The sequence below is a fragment of the Adiantum capillus-veneris genome, chromosome 30 (assembly GCF_014529385.1).
Source record: "Adiantum capillus-veneris isolate H3 chromosome 30, ASM1452938v2, whole genome shotgun sequence".
Classification (NCBI taxonomy): domain Eukaryota; kingdom Viridiplantae; phylum Streptophyta; class Polypodiopsida; order Polypodiales; family Pteridaceae; genus Adiantum; species Adiantum capillus-veneris.
The window spans coordinates 53,702,665-53,723,593 of NC_140960.1; the positions used below are offsets into that span (position 1 = coordinate 53,702,665).

The following is a 20,929-nucleotide window of genomic DNA, read 5'->3' on the forward strand; positions in this document are numbered from 1 at the left end:
GAGCTGATAGGGGATGAGTTAGATTGTGTGAGATTAAGCAATGATAAAATTCATATCCTTGCAAGGGAAAGGATTAACATGTTAAGCTTGGCTGAAAAGAATACTACATACTCTCCAAGGAAAGCAAGAAACAATATAAATGGATACCTTATCTACAAAGAAGATAAACAAAAAAAAAAAACGAATATCCAGATCATAGTATGGAAGTCTCCCATTAAATGCAGTACAATTTCATGTTATTGCGTACACATAAATCGTTGTTACATTTATGCGGTCGGATTTATATGTGTTTTGCACCAATTAGTGATGGTTTGGGCTGGTACCCAGAAGTCTGGGGCTCAGACTTGCGGGCCTTTTATGATCATAAGTCTCATGCATGTCAAATGCGGCGAATAAGCATCTTGTCATAATACCTTCATCATCATTCGGATTGCAAAATATCTTCACGACACAGCAACATGGATGATGGCAATAGTCATAGAAGACCTTAACCATCAATCTTTAAAAATATGCACTCATCCTTCGCACATGCCACGAAATTGAATCATAACATTATCCTCGATTGACAAGAATGGTGTGGATGTTACCAAAAAAAATGTTGTACTTTATTATCAGAGCTCTATGCTTTTATTCCAATGATCCTGAAAATGTAGGTGGCTTTTCGAGAACTCCAGCCCTGACTCGGGAGGCGATCATATATTATTCTGACCTAGTGATTCTGTGTGCCAAAAGGACTCGTCACTTTGTACCTGACATTATCACCAACAAACCTAAACCATGGCAAAATTGACGGTCGGATGACCATTACAAAATGCTCAGTAAGAAGCCCATTAAGCTGGAACCTCTTTAGTGAACAGTTTTTTCACCTGTCAACAACAGCGGAATTGTATCAGAAGAAAGGGGGGGGGGGGGGGGGGGGGGGTGTTCCAATATATAAAGTGACTTCTTTCCATGACAATGTGATGTACCTGTTCCAATGTCAAGAACATGATCACATTCCATGAACCAAGCCGACCAAAATTGGGTACGAACCCTTTGTAAAAAGCAGCTGGCCCCTGTAAAGCAGCACCATTCAAGTTCAAGTCATTCTTGCATACTTGCATGAACCCTACTGCTGAAAGCTTCTTAATACCCTTACATGGACACTACTAGACAAAGGAGAGAAGCTCAGGGGCTTCTCACCTTGAAGGCCTGCCGGGTATGAACAATCAATTGTGCATTGCTGAGAGAGTGAGAGAGAGTGTATGAAAACCCCTATATGCCAAACACCACCTGCCCAATCGTACTGCTTATGCTCAACTGTATAGACTATGTCCCATTTATTGGTCTTCCATAAAAGAAACATGTTGGTTCTCGAGGGACTGATAGCTTGACCTCTTTGATAGAGCCACGTGAGAAATAGACAAATTCATTGTTGACAGGACGATTCCAAAAATCATATTTTTTTCATGCTCCCCGTTCGGCATCATCTTATGTCAGCAAGTAGGGGAGAGGGATTTGTGCAAGTCTTATGAGTGGGCCATGTGCCCTACAATTTTGTGCTATAACCTTCTTCAAGTTTATTTCATCTTTATGAGAAGAGAGAGAGAGAGAGAGAGAGAGAGAGATGAATTATTGTCCGCGAAGGTCAGATATGACCTATGGGACCAAAGACAAAACATTACAACGAGTTCCTCTAAGTGAGAGCATTAAATACATGTCGTCAATGAAGGATTGAGGGTCCATCAAGATGGGAAAAAAAAGTAAAGCAAAACCCTAAGGGTGGTCAAGTGAGGGGGGGGCCTCTTTAGGAGAGCGGAACTCCTAAATGATGGCTTTACCGCCTCGATAGACTACCCATTTACCTTGCTTACAAGCATCATACATTTCTTAAGCTCGTTTTTTTTAAGCTTGAGTTCATTTGTAGTTAGCTCCTCAACGATCCAAACATTTGTTCCCTTGAGGAGGAGGGATTGTCGCGACAGCTTCATCCGCTCCTTTTTTGCTTGTTTTCTTTTAGGAGTCAGGTTGGGCACTCCCGGACGCTCCCCTCATACACCAAAAAAGTGCACAAGAAGGACGACCAGGACTATGCACCCAGGCTCCTAGGGCAGACGATTTTGTCACTAGTTTCCTCAGGACTACGAGAGGCCAGAATTATCTACACTCTTAGAGCCGTGCCCTTGAGAGACCCATCTCGCTGACTAGTTATGGGCGTGACAGCCACCAAGTACCTCTGTTCAGAGGCCCAGGTACTGCCGGACTTGCTTCGGTCTTCCCTTTTGAGTTGCCTCCTCCAGGTAACTTATCGCTCACCTCACTAAACTGCCCTTGTAACCCGATAGTTTTCCCCTAGGAAATGCCATACCCGCTTGGAAGGGCGTTGGCTCACAGGTGGCGTCCGCTGAGGTTGGTGGTGTCTCCCTTTGCACCTCCCAACCCCTTTTAGGCGAGGTTGGCTCCCCCGGGGGGGCAAAGCACTTGGGCGCTCTTGTAGCTCATTTGGCTTCGCTTGGGGAGAATGACGTCATTTCCCTCAAAAGGGATCGGATAAAGAATAAAGCATAGGAAGGGGAGGATTATCCCCCCATCCGCCTATGCAGAGTACCCAAGTATCGGGGTACAACCTCACCGAGGAACTTCGCCACAGACACGTGCCCTGCGATTCCATTCCTCGAGTGCGGATCACGGCGTACCCAGAAGGGCAGCTGCTTCCCATGAGCCTCCCCACCAAGGAGAATAACAGTCCTTTCTTCAGGGTCCAACGGTGGGTCGAAATCGTTGAAGGTGGAGTTGAATCGGTTTAGCCAACACCCCCTAGAATCATCAATCGCCGAACAAGACACCAGCAAATGCGAAAGCAAACGACCCTGGGAGCATAGCGAGCAAATACTGTGTCCGCGCCTCCAACTATCAACCAGTTTTAGCACGCCTACTCTCGTGAGAGCCAGCACTCTCTCTTCTTTCCTATTCACAATAGTGCTCCTATTGAGCTGCAGCAAGTATCCACGTGTTTGTTCAAAGCCGGCCGTCTTCTTTCCTATTCACAATAGTGCTCCTAATGAGCTACAGCAAGTATCCACGTGTTTGTTCAGAGCCGGCTGTCTTATAGGGCTCCAACGCCAGGCACGAATGCCTCTCGTCCCACTTGTCCCATGCGTGGTAGCGAATTGAGCTAAAGTCAACCGCTGGGATATACTTATTCATCCGATTCTGGGTTCTTGTCATCCAAGTCCACTTCTTGAATGGTTGGTTCTTAGGCTTCTTGTTTACCAAGGAGCCTATCCAGGTGGATGAAACCGAGCGGTACTTGTCAAAAGCCCTTGCTCGTTGTCCCCCACAAAAAGCAGGTACAGGTGGGATGTTAAACTCGTGGTGGAGAGTTGCCGCTCCTACAGAGATCAACCTTGCTCGCTTACCGAGTAACATTCGCATCCCGGTGGCAACGAGGTGCTGCAAAGAGTGAAGGACTCGCTAATCGTGGGCCCCAATAATTTCCGCGCCATAACACATCACTGGATACCCGCACGCCTTAAAAACAGTAAGTCGAGACCAGATTGGGATGGCTCGGTTTGCCACTAGGTACTGACATGCGAATAGGCCTTGTCCGCTCGCTCCTTAACGATGCGTTCAATGGAGAAGGTCGAGTCTACATAGATGCCAAGGTACTTGTACGTTTCACCTACTACAACCATTACCACCCAGAAGAAATATCCTCATAGAGAGATCCTGCAGGTCCCCATGGACCATGCAGCATTTTTCAATTCCAAAGATCATGCCCCAGGTCTTGGCCCATTCACTTACCTTGTCAAGGCTCGTTTGTAGGCTTTCAGGAGAGCCAGCAAGCAGAACCAGGTCGTTGGCAAAAAGGAGTCCTTCAATTCTCTTGAGGAGTTCCAGGCCCCATGTTTCCCCATCTGCGTCTAAATATCTGTCACGTGACACATCCAACCCTATGTGTCCGTAGACAAGCTACAGCATGACCAGGGTTCACTTCAATCAAGTCAGTCTAGAATAGGAAGTGATCTAACGCTGTGTGAGTCTGTTCGTAGACCGTGCATGTCCAGACACTTAGATTAGATGCATATCCTCTGGTTACACACAGCATGACCATCAAATTCCAATCAGATTCCATCAGTAGCATTTTTACAGTGCATAGACCTATTTTCCCTATTTTTGACATTTTTCACTTATTATTTTGAAGTGACTTTTGTTGGAAACTAAGTAAGGCAATTTTGCTAAGATAATATATAAGCAAACCAGAGCTACCACTTTCTGGCAAAAGAGGCAGGAGGAGCACTCGCTCAACAGCAACTTCTCAGCAGAATCCCAAATGCCCTAGCGTTTTTGCTTCACAGCATAAAGCTAGCGTTTTTGGACCAGATCGGCCAACGTTTTTGCTCTTGCAGATCCTTGGCGACAAAAGACCAAGCAGAAGCCCCAGCGTTAACAGATTCTCCGCAACAAGACCATTTTCAGCCCTAGCGTTTTTGCATCCGCAAGACACTTCAGCATTTTGCAGATTCACCGCGAGGGAACATCAAGAACCACCTTTTCAGTTTTCAACAGTCAGACATCGCAGTAGAACCCCCGAACCTCGCAGATCTCACCTTCCCGTAGCAGATCCTCGCCGCACAGTCAGATCCGGTGAAGTTTGCAGATTCAGCCCGGAAAACGCAGATTTCAGCATCTGCATTTTCAGCACGTCGTCATCGTACCGTCTTCATCGACATCGTCAACGACATAGAGTCAGAATTCAGCAGATAAAGATTTGCAAATTTCAGCCCTTAGCATTTTCAAATTTCAGCCCGTCTCGTCGTCATCCTCAACGTCGTCGACATCGTCGGCAAGTCCAAAGCATTGTAGAGATTTGTGCAATCATAAGTAGACCGCTCTCGCCATAGAGAGTGGGGCCCTTGGAGGAGGGTTTGACAGCTTTCTGGTGTCGTATTCTCTTCTCTCTCTATCTCTCAGTCTCAGCACCTTCATTCACAGTGTTCATCCACTTTGTTTGTGTCCATTGCACTCTCACTAAAAGAACGGAAGGCTCTCCCTTTCATAAGTAAAAGGAACCCAGAGCACAGTTCGGAGCACTCATCTTGAGCAAAGTTCAACATTCACTTCCGCTGCACCTAGCATTGGTATCAGAGCTTTGGCACTGTTCTGTATCACTCAAGGAAAGAACCACAAGAACCACATGAATTTTTTTTTGCTTGTTGCGGTCGCACGTAACCCAAGTCTCTTGGGTGTGTCGATTCCTAATCTTGTTTTTGAAGAGTGACAGGAAAACCAAGAAAAAAGGGCTTGCCCAACCTCCCCTTGTGTCTCTTTTCACTCGTTGAGAGCGGATCGTGCACTTAGCGGCCGGCCAATCGACGTGAGGTGGCATCTTTGCAGGACATAAGGCTTGAACTTTGGGCCCATGCCCTTGAGGCTTGGGCCTTGGCCCATGAGCAATGTAACAAAAGTGGCCTCCTAAAGGAACAAAATTTTCCCAACACAGCAAGGTGGCATCTTTGCAGGACATAAGGCTTGAACTTTGGGCCCATGCCCTTGAGGCTTGGGCCTTGGCCCATGAGCCATGTAACAAAAGTGGCCTCCTAAAGGAACAAAATTTTCCCAACACAGCAGCTGTTCAGTCGCCCATCAAACTGATAATATAACTATAAAACTAGTTTAATTGTCCGTACAGCACTACACGGATCAGAGGGACGGGGACAACATGGTGGCCTGATGCACTAACTCTAGCTTGTCCATGAAGTCTACTAGGAGGAGGATGAAATTGCTTGCACAAGGAGGCAGATGGACCACTGCAATTTTTATTGAATACATTAGGTACCACATATGGCTGAAAAACGGCTACCTAGGGACTCCATAAATTGATGACAGCTTCCAAGTATGGAAGCCAAGAGCTTGACAGCCTTTTTTGGCATGGAGGGCAAACTATATACTCTGGCTATGGTGTGTAGGACAAGGGGCTGAACCCTATAGGAAACTTATTTTGTTTTTAAAGGGAGTATGACAAAAGCTAGCAGCTCCATCCACTGGCACTACAAAAATCGTAAAGTTAAAGATGGGTAAGTGATTCGGGCCCATTCAATCACAATATACAACATTTCAATCAGTAATTCAATTTAGTTACAATCTTGATGCATTAAGAAGACCAGTACTAAATAAGAAATACACAGAAAACTTACATCATTTTTTAGAGTCTTGACAAAGCAGTCAATAGTGCTTGTATAGGCAGTTGAATTGCCCATCATTCTTGACTTTACCTGGAAATTAGAAGTCCCTTAAAGTAGGAATGCAGGGACCTCAAACATTCCCTTTGAAAATTGAAATGCTGCTCTAAACACTTACCACATCTACAGGGGATCCAACACAGACGGCAATGAAACCAGCGCCCAACCCAGAAAGTACATGGGTGACAACGTTATCAGAGAATCCTGGTAGCTTCAAAAGAGTCTACAGTGACAAAACATTAATAAGCATTGAATCTGCTACAGTACTTTATCTTTTTCTGGAGGTGCTCCTAAGAGATACATAATGTGAAAAACTCTAAAACGAAGACAGCTTGATAAGTTTGCACAATAAAACAATGGCAAAGGTCTAATTCTAAGGTGCATTGTGCAAGACTAATCGATGTTACATAAGTAAAACGTACAACAAGCTCAGACCTACAAAAGCTCTCAGGTAAAAACCAGGCAGTTAATATAAGGGTGTAACTGAATACTGCAGGGAAGTAAAACCCGATACTGAACAGCATTTGCATCAGTACTCCTACACGTATCATTACACTTTCCACAACCTATTAGTAGTTAAAAGATGTTGTCTATAAGCTGCCATTGTAATACCTGTGCTACATGCAACCTATTATGATTACTTCAGATTGCATCCTTAAAATTGTTAATGCTGCTTCTAGCATGGCATACCATATTAATGACATCACCTGCTTCACTTGATCATAACTTGCAAGTTCTGCAGCATTTATGATGGCATTGCGGGCAACATTAGGACCCAATCCAGTCCAAAGCGCTTTAACACCCTCCTGCAAGATAAACAAATGCAAGCAAAAACTCACAATATTATTCCTCAGTGTATATAAAGCTAAGTGCAGGGAAAAGGCACATTCCCTTGCTAGATAATAGTAAAACATTCGTAATTATGCAATGATGTTCTTATTAGAACCGGAACCGAAACCTCCACATGATATGTTGCTCATTGTCAAAGAACCCTTTCAACTAATTCGAAACCTGTCTTGAAATCCATAAATATGAAGTTGTGAAACTGAAACCTGCTTGACAATTGTAGAATAAGCATTCATTGCTCCACTGTATCTGCGAGGAACTCCAGGAGGCAGTTTGCCCTCAGCTTGAAGCCTCACTTTAACAAGGTCTGTAGGGCTGGCAACAGTGATGGCGAGCGCCCCTACAGTGATTCTTACATGTTAGCAAGACAGTCTTGTGCAGACAAGAGCTCTCTCTCTCTCTCTCTCTCTCTCTCTCTCTCTCTCTCTCTCTCTCTCTCTCTCTCAGCTCTCACAGCATATAGGTATTTCTGAACTCACACACACAAGTCTCTCTCTCTCTCGAGGGTGATAGAGGTGCTCAGCTTGCAAATACATGGATTCCGTTGCTATTATATGCTGATGATATTGTGCTGATCTCCGATTCTCAAGAGGGGATGCAGCGTCATTTGGATGCATTGCTTGTATTTGCATGGGACAGTGGATTGTCTGTGAACCTTGGTAAGACCAAGGTAATGGTGTTTAACACCACGGCATAGTGGGTAAGGAGGTCCGCCCCCACTTTTACGTATGGTCGAGAGACTGTGGAGTATGCAAATACATATACTTATCTTGGGGCGGTTTTCAAAGGTCAAGTATTTTCCCTGAGGCGTGCAGCAGATACGCGAAGTAACGCGATTGACCAGAGCCTATGCAGCATTGGGGAGACTTGAGAGGATATGTTCGCAGGTTCAGTTCCAGGAACCTAGGACAAAGCTTTGGCTCTTTGACACTTTGGTCACTTCGGCCATGCTGTACGGAGTGGAGATATGGGGCTCCTCAGTTGATCATCATAGCAGAGCTAGCAGTACTGATGGATGGAGATGTATGGAGAAGCCCTTGGTGTCTATGATTTCTCGGATGATTAGGGCCAAGGGCTCAATACCACATGAGATTATTAGGGCGGAGCTCGCTGCTCCTCCATTGGTAGTGAAGGCACTCACTCAATCAGTTTCATTTATGCATGGCACTTGGGCTCTCCCTAGAGACAGATATGCTCGATTAGCACTAGAGTCTTCCCGACAGCTAGCATTGTAGGGAGATAGATCATGTTGGTATGCAGAGATGGCATCTTGGTTTCAGTTACATGGCTTACCAGGCTCATCAGATAGGACTTGATTCAATTGGATACGAAGAGGACATGGATACAACCTATTCATGAGCTAGGTACGAAGATGACTTTCTACAGAGAGCATCTTCTCCAACTCACGGAGGATGGTTTTGTGATTAGACCAAGATACATGGACACTCATCTATCCCACGAGATACGATGTGCTATTGGTCAGATACGTACATCCTCACATCAGCTAGAGATCGAGACAGGTAGATTTAGAGTACCCGCTGAGTCCAAGATTTTTCAGGTGTGCCAGATAGAGCCAGAGATAGAGCTACATTACATGTCATTGCCCAATATACTATGAGATACGAGGCCGCTTTCACTGTCTATTCAGAGAGGGTTTTGGGCCACTTTCTAGAGTCATGAGATACCAGGATCAGAGATGCCTCGGATTATACTTATTGGAGATTCGCAAACACAGAGAGGACCTCTTGAAGAGGGGCACAATGAGAGAGATCCAGCAACAATGGAAGATTACAGATTTCTTTCAGTCACAGATAAAGGAGTCCGAGCAGCCCCAGCAATATAACAACAACAGAGGCACCAAAGGCATACTACTTGATCGGGCGATAGAGTTGGGGCGGTCACGTCGCCCACAGATGAGGGGTCCCTCTCGACATCGACGTAGATTGCGACAAAGGATCCATACCATACTGGTGCGACATAGGAGCCGTCCCGACAAAGTGCCTACCTTGGAGGACATTGAATCTCTATAGCCTTTTGGATACTGATGTATATGTATATGATGCCTCGACTGTCAGAGAGCTCCATTGTATCAGCTCACCCCATCCCTTTTTGTATTCCCCTTGTATCAGCTTTCACCCCACCCTTACCCACTATTTTCTTTTCAGTTCTTTGTACTTTTTGTACCCAGACCTGGTATTAGATTCACCACTTTTCAGTTCTTTGTACTTTTTGTACCCAGACCTGGTATTAGATTCACCACATGTAACCTTTTGGTCTCATAGGTCATTTTGGCCTTTTGAAGACGTTAATATTACATTTGATTCCATTACATTTCATCTCTCTCTCTCTCTCTCTCTCTCTCTCTCTCTCTCTCTCTCTCTCTCTCTCTCTCTCTCTCTCTCTCTCTCTAGCGTTAATATTACATTTCATTTCATCTCTCTCTCTCTCTCTCGTTAATGTTACATTTCATTTCTTTTCATCTCTCTCTCTCTCTCTCTCTCTCTCTCTCTCTCTCTCTCTCTCTCTCTCTCTCTCTCTCTCTCTCTCTCTCTCTCTCGGATTCCGTTGCTATTATATGCTGATGATATTGTGTTGATCGATTCTCCAGAAGGGATACAGCGTCATTTGGATGCACTGCATGTATTTGCACGGGACAGTGGATTGTCTGTGAACCTTGGTAAGACCAAGGTAATGGTGTTTAACACCACAGCGCAGTGGGTAAGGAGGTTTGCCCCCACTTTTACATATGGTCGAGAGATTGTGGAGTATGCAGATACGTACACTTATCTTGGGGCGGTTTTCAGTGGTCCAGTATTTTCCCTGTGGCGTGCAGCAGATACGCGATTGATCAGAGCCTATGCAACATTGAGGAGACTTGAGAGGATATGTTCGCAGGTTCAGTTCCAAGAACCTCGGACAAAGCTTTGGCACTTTTAACACTTTGGTCACTTCGGCCATGCTGTACGGAGTGGAGATATGGGGCCCCTCAGTTGATCATCATAGCAGAGATGGTAGTACTGATGGATGGAGATGTATGGAGAAGCCATTGGTGTCTATGATTTCTCGGATGATTAGGGCCAAGGCCTCAGTACCACATGACATTGTTAGGGCGGAGCTCGCTGCTCCTCCATTGGTAGTGGAGCCACTCACTCGATCAATTTCATTTATGCATAGCACTTGGGCTCTCCCTAGAGACAGATATGCTCGATTAGCATTAGAGTCTTTGCGACAGCTGACATTGCAGGGAGATAGATCATGTTGGTATGTAGAGATGGCATCTTGGTTCCAGTTACATGGCTTTAGTATGGACCGGCTACCCCCATTCCAGTACTCTATGGATGCACCCTCCATCCCCCTCACAAGGGCAGAGATTACCAAGCTCATCAGACAGGACTTGTTTTAGTTGGGCTCTCCCTAGAGACAGATATGCTCGATTAGCACTAGAGTCTTCGCGACAGCTGACATTGCAAGGAGATAGATCATGTTGGTATGCAGAGATGGCATCTTGGTTTCAGTTACATGGCTTTAGTATGGACCAGCTACCCCCATTTTAGTACTCTCTGGATGCACCCTCCATCCCCCTCACAAGGGCAGAGATTACCGGGCTCATCAGACAGGACTTGTTTCAGTTGGATACGAAGAGGACATGGATACAACCTACACATGAGCTAGGTACAAAGATGACTTTCTATAGAGAGCATCTTCTCCAACTCACGGAGGATGGTTTTGTGATCAGACCAGGATACATGCACGGGATACGATGTGCTATTGGTAAGATACGCACATCCTCACATCAGTTAGAGATCGAGACAGGTAGAGTTAGAGGAGTACCCGCTGAGTCCAGGATTTGTCAGGTGCGCCAAATAGAGCCAGAGACAGAGCTACATTACATATGTTACTGCTCAGTATACTATGAGATACGAGACCGCTTTCACTGTCTATTCAGAGAGGGTTTTGGGCCACCATGGCAGATCTGGTAGCACTCGTGGATGGAGATGTATGGAGAGGCCTCTAGTCTCTATGATCTCTCAGATGATTTGGGCTAAGGCCTCAGTGCCACATGAGATTATTCGAGCAAAGCTAGCTGCCCCCCCTCTCGTGGTCAAGGCCCTTACTAGATCAGTATCCTTCATGCATAATTTATGGGACCTCCCCAAAGATAGCTATGCTCGGCTAGCCCTTGAGTCACCCCGACAGCTAACACTATAGGGGGACAGCATGCTGGTACGAGCAGATGACATCATGGTTTCAATCACACGGATTTAGCATCAATAGACTGCCTCCGTTCTGGAACCCCTTGGATGCACCCTCCCTATCTCTCACACGGATAGAGATCACTCGACTCATACGTCAGGATCTGATTGAGCTAGATACCAGGAGAACATGGATGCAGCCGATACACGAGTTGGGCACAAAGATGGCTCTTTATAGAGAGCACCTTCCCCAACTAACAGAGATGGACATGTGATCAGACCATCCTGTATGGACACTCATTTTATCCTATGGGATACGATGTGCTATTGGACAGATGCGCACGTCATCGCATCAGCTAGAGATGGAGACTTGCAGATTTAGGAGAGTACCAACAGAGGTCAAAATATGCCAATTGTGTCATATAGAGCCAGAGACAGAGTTATATCACATTTGTCGTTGTCCAGTATACTATGAGATACGAGGCCGCTTTCATTGTCTATTCAAAGAGGGCTTTGAACCGTTGACTAGAGTCGTGAGATATCAGGATAGAGATGCCTTGGGTTGTTTTTGCTAGAGCTGCGCAAACACAGGGAGAGTCTCTTGAGGAGATCAAGCAGTGGGAGACATTCATAAAGGGAGATCACTGACTTCTTTAGAGCAGGGACTCAGCAACCAGATGAGCATGCTTCACAGCAGACTTCAGAGCCCAATTATACCAGAGGTATATAAGTTGACAGCAATGTTATCGGAGAACGCCTAATTCGGGGGAGGGAACGCCAGAACGGCGTTTCGGGCATGTGGCAAGCTCTAGAACGTCTCGGAACAGCTGACAAGCAGGTGATACCGGAACGGCCAGATTTCAGATTTTAGCTTTTCTATCCTCCTCTTTACAAAATGCCCCTCCCCCCAACCCTTACCTTCACAATGCACACAAGCTTTCAAGGGCCAAGGCTCAAGCTCTAGCCTATCAAATCTCGACTCTCAAGCTCTGGCTTCTTTCAAGCTCCCAAGTCTACAAGGCTACTACATAGTACAAGTTCAGAAAAGGTTACTCCACCCTTGATCATATTCTGACACTCGGAGCCATCATTGAGGAGGGCAGGTCACATGGGAGACGGATTTATTGTAGCTTTGTGAATTTCCGCGAAGCATTTAACATGGTACCGAGAGCTCGATTGATGCGCAGACTGCAGGAGATGGGGGTGCCCATAGTGTTGATTTGGGGGATTATGGCTCTATACAGATCGATGATGGGACATGTACGCACTCCGGAGGGGATATCTGATTTAGTTCACTCCACCATTGGGGTGAAACAGGGTTGCCCATTGTCTCCTACTTTATTTGGTATGTATGTTGATGAGGTGTCTGATTACATTGACAGAGAGGGTGATAGAGGTGCCCAGTTGGCAGGGACGTGGATCCCATTGTTGTTATATGCTGATGATATTATGTTGATCTCTGACTCACCGGAGGGTATGCAGCGACAATTGGATGCATTACACAAATTTGCACAGGATAGTGGGTTGTCTGTAAACCTTGGTAAAACCAAGGTTATGGTGTTTAACACCACACCATAGTGGATCAGGAGATCAGCACCGACTTTCACATATGGTCGAGAGATTGTAGAGCATACAGATGCATACCCTTACCTTGGGGTTGTCTTCACAGGGCCGAGGTTTCCTTTGGGGAGAGCAGCAAAGACTAGACTGACTAGAGCTTTTGCGGCCTTGGGAGGCTTGGAGAGGATGTGTTCGCAGGTTCAGTTCTAGGAACCTCATACAAAGTTATGGGTCTTTGATACCTTAGTAGCCTTAGCTATGTTGTATGGGGTGCAGACATGGGGACCTTTTGTAGGCTAGGATTGTTGGAGATCTATGATCTCTCGACTAATCAAAGCCAAGGCCTCCGTACCCCACGCTAACATTCGAGCAGAGCTAGCTGCCCCTCCTATGGAGATTGAGGCGCTTACCAGATCAGTCTCCTTTGTGCACAGCTTGTGAGATACTACTAGAGACAGATATGCTAGACTGGCCCTTGAGTCTTCCAAACCGTTAGATCTTCAGGGGGACACTTCATGCTAGTATGCACAAAAGACATCATGGTTTCAAATGCATGGTTTCACCATGGACAAAATGCCCCCTTTCCAGTACTCTCTTCAGGCACCCTCGATGTCTCTTACACGGGTGGAGATTACTAGACTCATTTGTCAGGACTCGATCCAGCTGGATACCAGGAGGACATGGATAGAGCCGCCGCAAGAGTTGGGCACGAAGAAGGCTTTCTATAGAGAGCATCTTCTCCACCTCACAAGAGATGGGTTTGTGATTCGACCCAGCTACATGGACACACGCGTCTCATGGTTTGCGGTGTGCCATTGGTCAGATACGCACATCCTCACATCAGCTGGAGATTGAGACTGGTAGATTTAGAGGGATACCAACAGACAACAAGATATGCCACTTATGCTAGTTAGAGCCGGAGACAAAGCTACATTACATATGTCATTGCACAGTGTACTATGAGATACGGGGCCATTTCCACTGCTTATTCAAAGAGGGTTTCGGTCCTTTCTCTAGGGTCATGAGTTATGAAAATCAGAGATGTCTTGGGCTATATCTACTTGAGTTACACAGATATAGAGACACTTTACTGGGGAGAGATAGAGAGAGACAGTCCCAGAGACAGATTACAGATTTCTTTTCACTAGATATGGGACAGCCAGAGGAGCAGTCATCATTGCAGAGCTCGACCCACACTCATTCGACCACTACCGACACTCTCATTGACCGAGCATTGGAGCTACGAAGATCCAAACGGCCACAATTGAGGAGAGGGGCTACGCAGCATCGACGGAGACTACAACAGTTACTCTCTCGATATCCAAAGTGCAGATGAGGATGGATTCTAGTAGTAGTATCTAGTTCTTTTGTACCCAGACATGGTATTAGATTCACCATTTTGGAAACGCTAGGCTCATCTAGGTGTCGATGGAAACACGGCGAGGATCTACAACCGGGTGGGAGCGGGTTCTCGCGAGGCTAAGGGCTGAAACTGAAAACGCTGGTGGCTGATGACTGAAACGCTGATTTGCTGATGCTAAAAACGCTAGGCTGAACTGCTCAGAAACGCTAGGGCTCCTCTGAGGTGCTGCCTATCTGTTGCGGTGCCTGCCTTCTTCTGTCCCTGGCTCTTCTGCTTCTGTTGAGCGCCCAATGGTTTCTTTTATAGTTCTTTAGCAAATTGCCCTACTTACTTTTCCAACAAAAGTCACTTATTAGTAAATAAGTGAAAAATGTGTACTTTGGCAAAAAGGACTCTATGCTTTGGAAAATGTTCATGATGGGTACTGAATGTCGTGCTAATGATAATGTTGTGCGCAATCAAAGGGTATGCAACTATTCTAAGTGCCTGGACATGCACGGCCTGCGCACAGGCTCACAAGGGTGTCAGAACACTTCCTAGGCTAACATGAACCCTAAAACTAGGATAGCTTGTCCACATGCACGTAGGGTTAGATGTGCACGTGACACATAATATACATGTGTGTGTGGCTACTTTGAAAGCCACCTGGAGATGAGAGTTGCCGGATATTGGCTGTCACACCTTTTGTATATATATCCCTCCCTTTTGTATATGAGTTATGCTATATTATTAAATGCTACAAGTGTTTACTCTCTCTCTCTCTCTCTCTCTCTCTCTCTCTCTCTCTCTCTCTCTCTCTCAATACTCAGTGTAACTCTGTGTGATTGATGATTCCTTTAAGAGACTTAAGAGTGAGTCAGAGAGATGAGGTAGAGGTGTAGAGAGAGAGAGAGAGAGAGGGGGGATGTAACATTTTTAGCTAAGGCTATAAATGAATAAAAAGAATTATTTTGCATTGAGAACTTGATTTATGAATTTATTAGTATCAATTAATAATTAAATAAAGACGGGTAAGTTTTCCCAATGCAATGTGCCACCGGCAAATTTACAAGTATCTAGATGGTATGATACATGGTACAGTAGCCGGATGCAGTGCAGAACGCGTATGGACAAACACATGAATGAGATGATATCCCCAGTTTTGTTCAGAAAGTCATTGTTTAATAATTTTATTGTGGCCGCCCACGAACATAATATAAATAAATACGTCTCTGCGGGAGCAAAGAGACTGAATCAAAGGGCGTGGAAATAGCAAAGTCAAACATGACCCCAATTGGCCAGAAAATCACCCTTTTATAGTATACTCGTTTTTAAGCCTAAGGTTTGAAGACCTTCTAAAATAAGTGGCCATGCCAGTATGAAAGGGGTCAAATTTTATAGCATTAGAAAAAGAAAACAAAATGAACCATGGAATTTGAGAGAAAGCCATTGTTGGAAATTTCTATGAGCCTCTCTAATCTCATGCAATGCCACCTCGCAAAATTCTCACTTTGCTATAAGCAATTGTAACGCTACCTTGTGGCCACCTTGTAGAGAGTCGGCGTCATTGTCTTTGGGACTGCCCTTTGGCACAACAGGTGTGGCTTCGTGTTCTTCAGCTGATGCCTGCTCTTTCCACGGCTCGGCAATACACTTGGGGGGCAGCGGCTTGGTCCACTCTCATGGGCCCGGCACTTCAGTTTGAGCTATCTTCCACTAGCAGGATGATAGTGATGAAGGGGGGGCGACCTACACTCCAGCCTGCCACAGAGCTTACTCCACAAGAGTGGTGCAGTGAGAGAGAGGAGTGCTGGGAGCTCATCAATGGCCTGACACTCTGGTTCATCTGGCGGGCCCGCTGTTTCCGCATCTCTGAGGCTCGCCTTGTACCACCAGCAGAGACTGTTCGCGATCTTTGGCTAGAGATGATCCACAGTCTTAGAGGACAGCTAGAGAGACTCCAGAGCAGCTCCGACCACATGTGGGAGCGTAGAGAGGCCTTCCTTCGACTCTGGCGTCCTGGGCCTTTTTTCACCATGGTCCAGGGAGTACTCAGATGGCACTACCGTCCACCTGTGTGGCTTTTCCCTCCTCCCATTTCCTGATTTAGCCCCGTTGTACATATGCTGTTTTTTCATTGGGAGAGTCTCCCCTTCATGGTTGTTGTAGCTCCTCTCGAAGAGGTGGCTGTAGCCCTGTGGGCAGTTTCATTAACTAATAGAAGGATCTTTTTCTCGGGGGGAAAAAAAAACTGTAACGCTACTTATTTGGGAGCTATTGGCAGAGTACACTTACATACAGAGAAATCTCTCTCTCTCTCTCTCTCTCTCTCTCTCTCTCTCTCTCTCTCTCTCTCTCTCTCTCTCTCTCTGGAAGGCAGTGCAGAGGCGAAGGAGCTCACTCGGAGGTGGAGGGCAGCCAGCAGATGGCTTGTGTGCGTCCCTCTATGGATAGACGCACTCAAACAAGTGCTCATTTGGCTGTCCACACAGTTTTTCAACCCCCAAACGAGCTCTTGAACACCAAATTTCAGCAAAGGCGACCTTGCTTTAGCACTTCGTAAGCAAGCAGAAAACAGAAGTAATCCCTCTTGCACAGAGGAATACAGAACAAGACAAGTACAATAAATTTTCAGCCACTGAGCTAGGGAATATCATGCATTTCTCGCATCAGAATAGTTATCGGATGGAGAATTTCTCTGGTTCATGTGTTTTGTAAAAACCAGTTGATAAACTAAATTCTAATAGGGAAACCCCCTAAAGGGGGAGACCAGCCCATCTTGTGGTCCATTTGAATTACTTGTTAGTTTAATCTGTGTGGATTTTTAAAATAGTACAATTGAATAGTTTTGAAAGTTTTTTAAGTTCCCGCTTCCCTCTTTGCGACAGAGGAGAGAAGACGCACCAATGGGCCCAACCAACCTCTCAAGGGCCACCACATCGTTATAGATGTGGTCTTTGCTTTAGATTGCGTAAATACAATGCACACCTGGGGCTGATTTGATGCACCAATGAGATCCGGCTGGATGTGGGCTGCAAATGACCACCAGGAAGTAGATCTTGGCTTGATTTGCACAGCCCATGTGAGAGTATTCAAGGGCTGAATGCTCGCTGACGCAAAAATGCAGCAGATCTGACAGCTTGCTGGCTGAAAACTGATGCGGCAATAATGTGGCAGCAGATGAGCAGAATATCCAAGGCAATGGGGCCACTTCCGGAAGGAGGGCGAGTGTCACAAAGTGATCATATAGCACGACTGTACCGGCGCAGTGAGGAGACCATTTGCCACGAGGGACCGGGTCCCAATCAAAGGACAGCTCTGGCAAGCGTAAAACATGGTGAGATTCATGCAGGGATTCGCAGCGCGTTCCCCGGGATGCTGATGTGGCATGTCTGTGCAAACTGACAACATGGCAGGCTGCTTTTTGGCATCCGTAATTAAAAGCATTGACTTTTGGGCACTAGCTTTTACTTGGAGAGCTTTTGGGGGCGCTTGTTTTTAGCATTGTTGCTGTTGAGCCACATGCCTTTAAATATAAGCAGAACGTAGAGTGACTCCCAGGCAATTGTACTCTTCTGGGTTAGTAGAAATTAGTCAGCCTTGGGTCACATGCAGGGATAAAGTCCCCCTCTTTTTGAGAACGCCCATAACATTGCTCCTTCGATAATGCCGAGCTGCATTTACTGCTAGCTGAAGAATCACCCTTGCTATTGGGTGGTCCTTGAATTGAGTACCATTCTTACCGGCGATTCACATTTGTAATGAGCCAAGGATAGTTGGTGCTAATTTTTTACATGCATATGACAGAATCTTGTTTACATTGCAAACGTGTAAGTTCACAAGATGTGTGTGTAAGATCACTCCTTATATTAGCCCAAACTTGCTCTTCTCACATGCATGCATATGCACATTAAAGAAGCAATGTCAACCATACTCTTTGCACTCAACAAAGGTCTCTTTACTCTACTCTAGCTGTTGGAAACAGGCACAACAGTTCTATGCTGATCAGTTCTATGCTGATGCCCAGATGATAAAACAAAAGTTTCTTTTGATCTTGATACTTAACAGCCATATTGCAGAATATTACCTGTTGTCAATGCCGCCAAAATCTTTTTGTGCAATGGAACATCTCCCACAAAGTCTTTCCCAACGTACAAACCCTTCACCTGATATAAAATACAATGCCAAAAGTACAAACTACGGTGTGAATCACTACACAAACAAGTTAAATTTCTGCAGAACAGGCTCAATCCTTGTTTATCACTTCTGTAGCATCATTTTGCAATGTCCTTGAATCCTTCTCTTCCAAGAAAAACTAGTACTGAAAATAAAGCAGCTGCAAAACTGACTGAACGCTTACAGGCTCATAAAGACCAATTCGCAATCCTCCAAACAGGCATTGCCGGTGAAGACCTGGAACTAGACCATTCCAAAGAGCACGGAAACCTTCCTCACGTGCAATTGTCCCCATGGTGCCAAACATGCCACGATACTTAAGAGGCACTGCTCCATCTCCTTGCAAAGCTTTTCCTTGCAGTTGTAACCTCACTTTTGCTGTATCGATTGGAATGGTACATGTCTGTTCCATACATTAGAATAATTTTCAACACTTGGACATAAGTGATTGTTCTTGTCCTCTATGCCAAATGACCTTGGACCATAGTACAGAGGACTAATGATAAAAAATCAAGCAAGGTATGTGTATCATACATACACTTTCTCACAAAACTTAGATGTAACTTTGCAAATGAGAGGCGGAAGCACATGATCATTGCAAGAAGAAATGAGCCTAGGAACAATTTACTAGAGTAGCTGCGATCAAAGTAAATGCTCCCCATGTGTTTAACTTTGTATAGAATGCTATTGTAATCAGGTCAGCCATGAAACTACTCACAAAGAAAATCCTTACAATAGATTTGAAAGATTACATAATTGCTGGAGAGATTTTCTATAAGGCTCAACCACATAGGCAATTTGAGTACGCAGAAGACAAACAAATACAGATGATATGGTAAGGAAAAAAATCCTTACAATCAATTTGATATATCGCATAGTTGTTGGAGAGGTTTTCTAAGAGGCTCAATCACACAAAAAATTTGAGTACGCACAAGGAAAACAAATGCAGACGATAAGGGAAGGGCAAAAATACTCAACTAGGAGAGGAACCTTGTGATTGGGATGGACGTCAATGCAAAAATTCAAAAAAGAAAGAAAGCAGTGCTTCAGCACATGCTTGGAAATTCAGACCTCCATATATGCTCAAGTGTTTAGCAGCCTGCATGAGTGAATGCAGAAGATTAGCAGAAAAGAGGTCAGAGTTGTCGGCATGAAAGTGGAAATACAGCTGGGAAAGAAGGAATTGTCGGGTGGCCACTGCGTGCAGATAGGGAAAACAATGGGAACTTAGTGAGGTGGATCGGCGGCTTACCTCGGCCCAACATGCACTGAAAGCACTACTCGCAAAGGTCGCAGCTACTGAAATTTGCTTTTTTGTGAGTGGAGGAGGAGCAGCGGCCTCCGCAGATGCAGCAGCCGCGGCCATGAGAGCTGGTCGATGAAGGAACCAAGCAAGGGGAAGCGAGAGCGATGGTGAAACGGCAGCACAACGCTGGTTAGATTCGCTCTCGGTGAAAAAAGTCACTGACGACTCACGCGCGAGAGAAAGAGAAGCGCGCTTATAGTGCGGCAGCGCGGCTAATGCCGCCTTCCCACATGGCGTCTTTTGTAACGCTGGGCCGACTACCTGCCGCTAGCCAAAAATGCGCAAAAGCTCGGGCCCATGTCACACCAAGGTGGCGTCCAAATTTGATGTGGCCTAAAATGTTCACCTGACCATGCGGTTGAACTCATGTCCCATTTCGTTACTTCTATATTATTTCAACAAGGTGAGAGATCACGGAGGCCTGCAAGAAATTAGGAGTGGTTATGTCAACGGTGGTGGTCAAAAGGTAGCATAATGTATGTCGCGGAGTGATCGGTCCAGTACATGTAGCTGGATTTTGATTCGTATTCGGAGATTGCAGAGCTCGCCCAAATATGATCTAAAGAAGATCCGTAGATAGTTGTAACATCTTTTACCAACTGTCGGATGTTATATTTGTTTAGGAAATAGAAAAGTTGGTAGTAAGAAATATTAAAAATTTTAATGTCAATGTTGAAGTCACCCAAGATAATGATTAGAATTTTCATAGTGTGTTGTTGAAGCAATGTTTTTAATGAGTCTATTAAATTTGTTAGCTTTGTTGAAGGCAAAATGTAAAGGGAAACTATTTTGATGATTTTGTTGTTTGTGAACTTGATCGTTGTATGCAACATCTCAATTCCCGGACGAGAAATATTCCCATGGTCAAAGTGGATTAGTGTTCTTGGTGAAGAATTGAAACGCCTATTTTTGCATTAAATTGGTGTTGTAAAAAGCCTGGTATTGGATGCGATATTTTTTTTGTTAGTCTTGTCTCTTGCAAACAAAGTACATGCGATGTCATGAGGATGGAATTTGTTGTAATCTTTCTTATGTGTTTATTGAAGGACACAATGTTGAGAGATTGAATTATGATATGTGTGTTTGAGTAAGCTTCTAATGACTTTTGAGTGGAGATCCATCTAGCTTGTGCTTTTAGGCGATCTAGTTCTTTTAGTACGGGTTGGTCAACTTTGATATGGGAAGGTTGTATTCTTTTGAGCAGGTAAAGATTAGTTAGGTCTCGGACGCGTGACAATGCTGTGTATGTGAGACCATGTGTTCTTATGTGTTCAGGATTGAAGGC

General features: G+C 45.2%; 1 protein-coding gene across 1 annotated transcript; it reads right to left on the reverse strand.

The window, feature by feature from the left end:
• Nucleotides 1-175: 175 nt before the first annotated feature.
• LOC147417971 (mitochondrial uncoupling protein 1-like) lies at nucleotides 176-19,864 on the reverse strand. Its single transcript, XM_086506620.1, has 9 exons — nucleotides 19,591-19,864; nucleotides 18,523-18,741; nucleotides 18,250-18,328; nucleotides 7,274-7,407; nucleotides 6,929-7,027; nucleotides 6,340-6,444; nucleotides 6,177-6,254; nucleotides 969-1,055; nucleotides 176-866 (listed from the first exon to the last, which is right to left on the reverse strand). Exons 1-9 carry the CDS (start codon nucleotides 19,702-19,704, stop codon nucleotides 831-833), a joined length of 951 nt encoding a protein of 316 aa, XP_086362746.1. The 5' UTR covers nucleotides 19,705-19,864; the 3' UTR covers nucleotides 176-830.
• Between the last annotated feature and the right edge of the window lie 1,065 nt (nucleotides 19,865-20,929).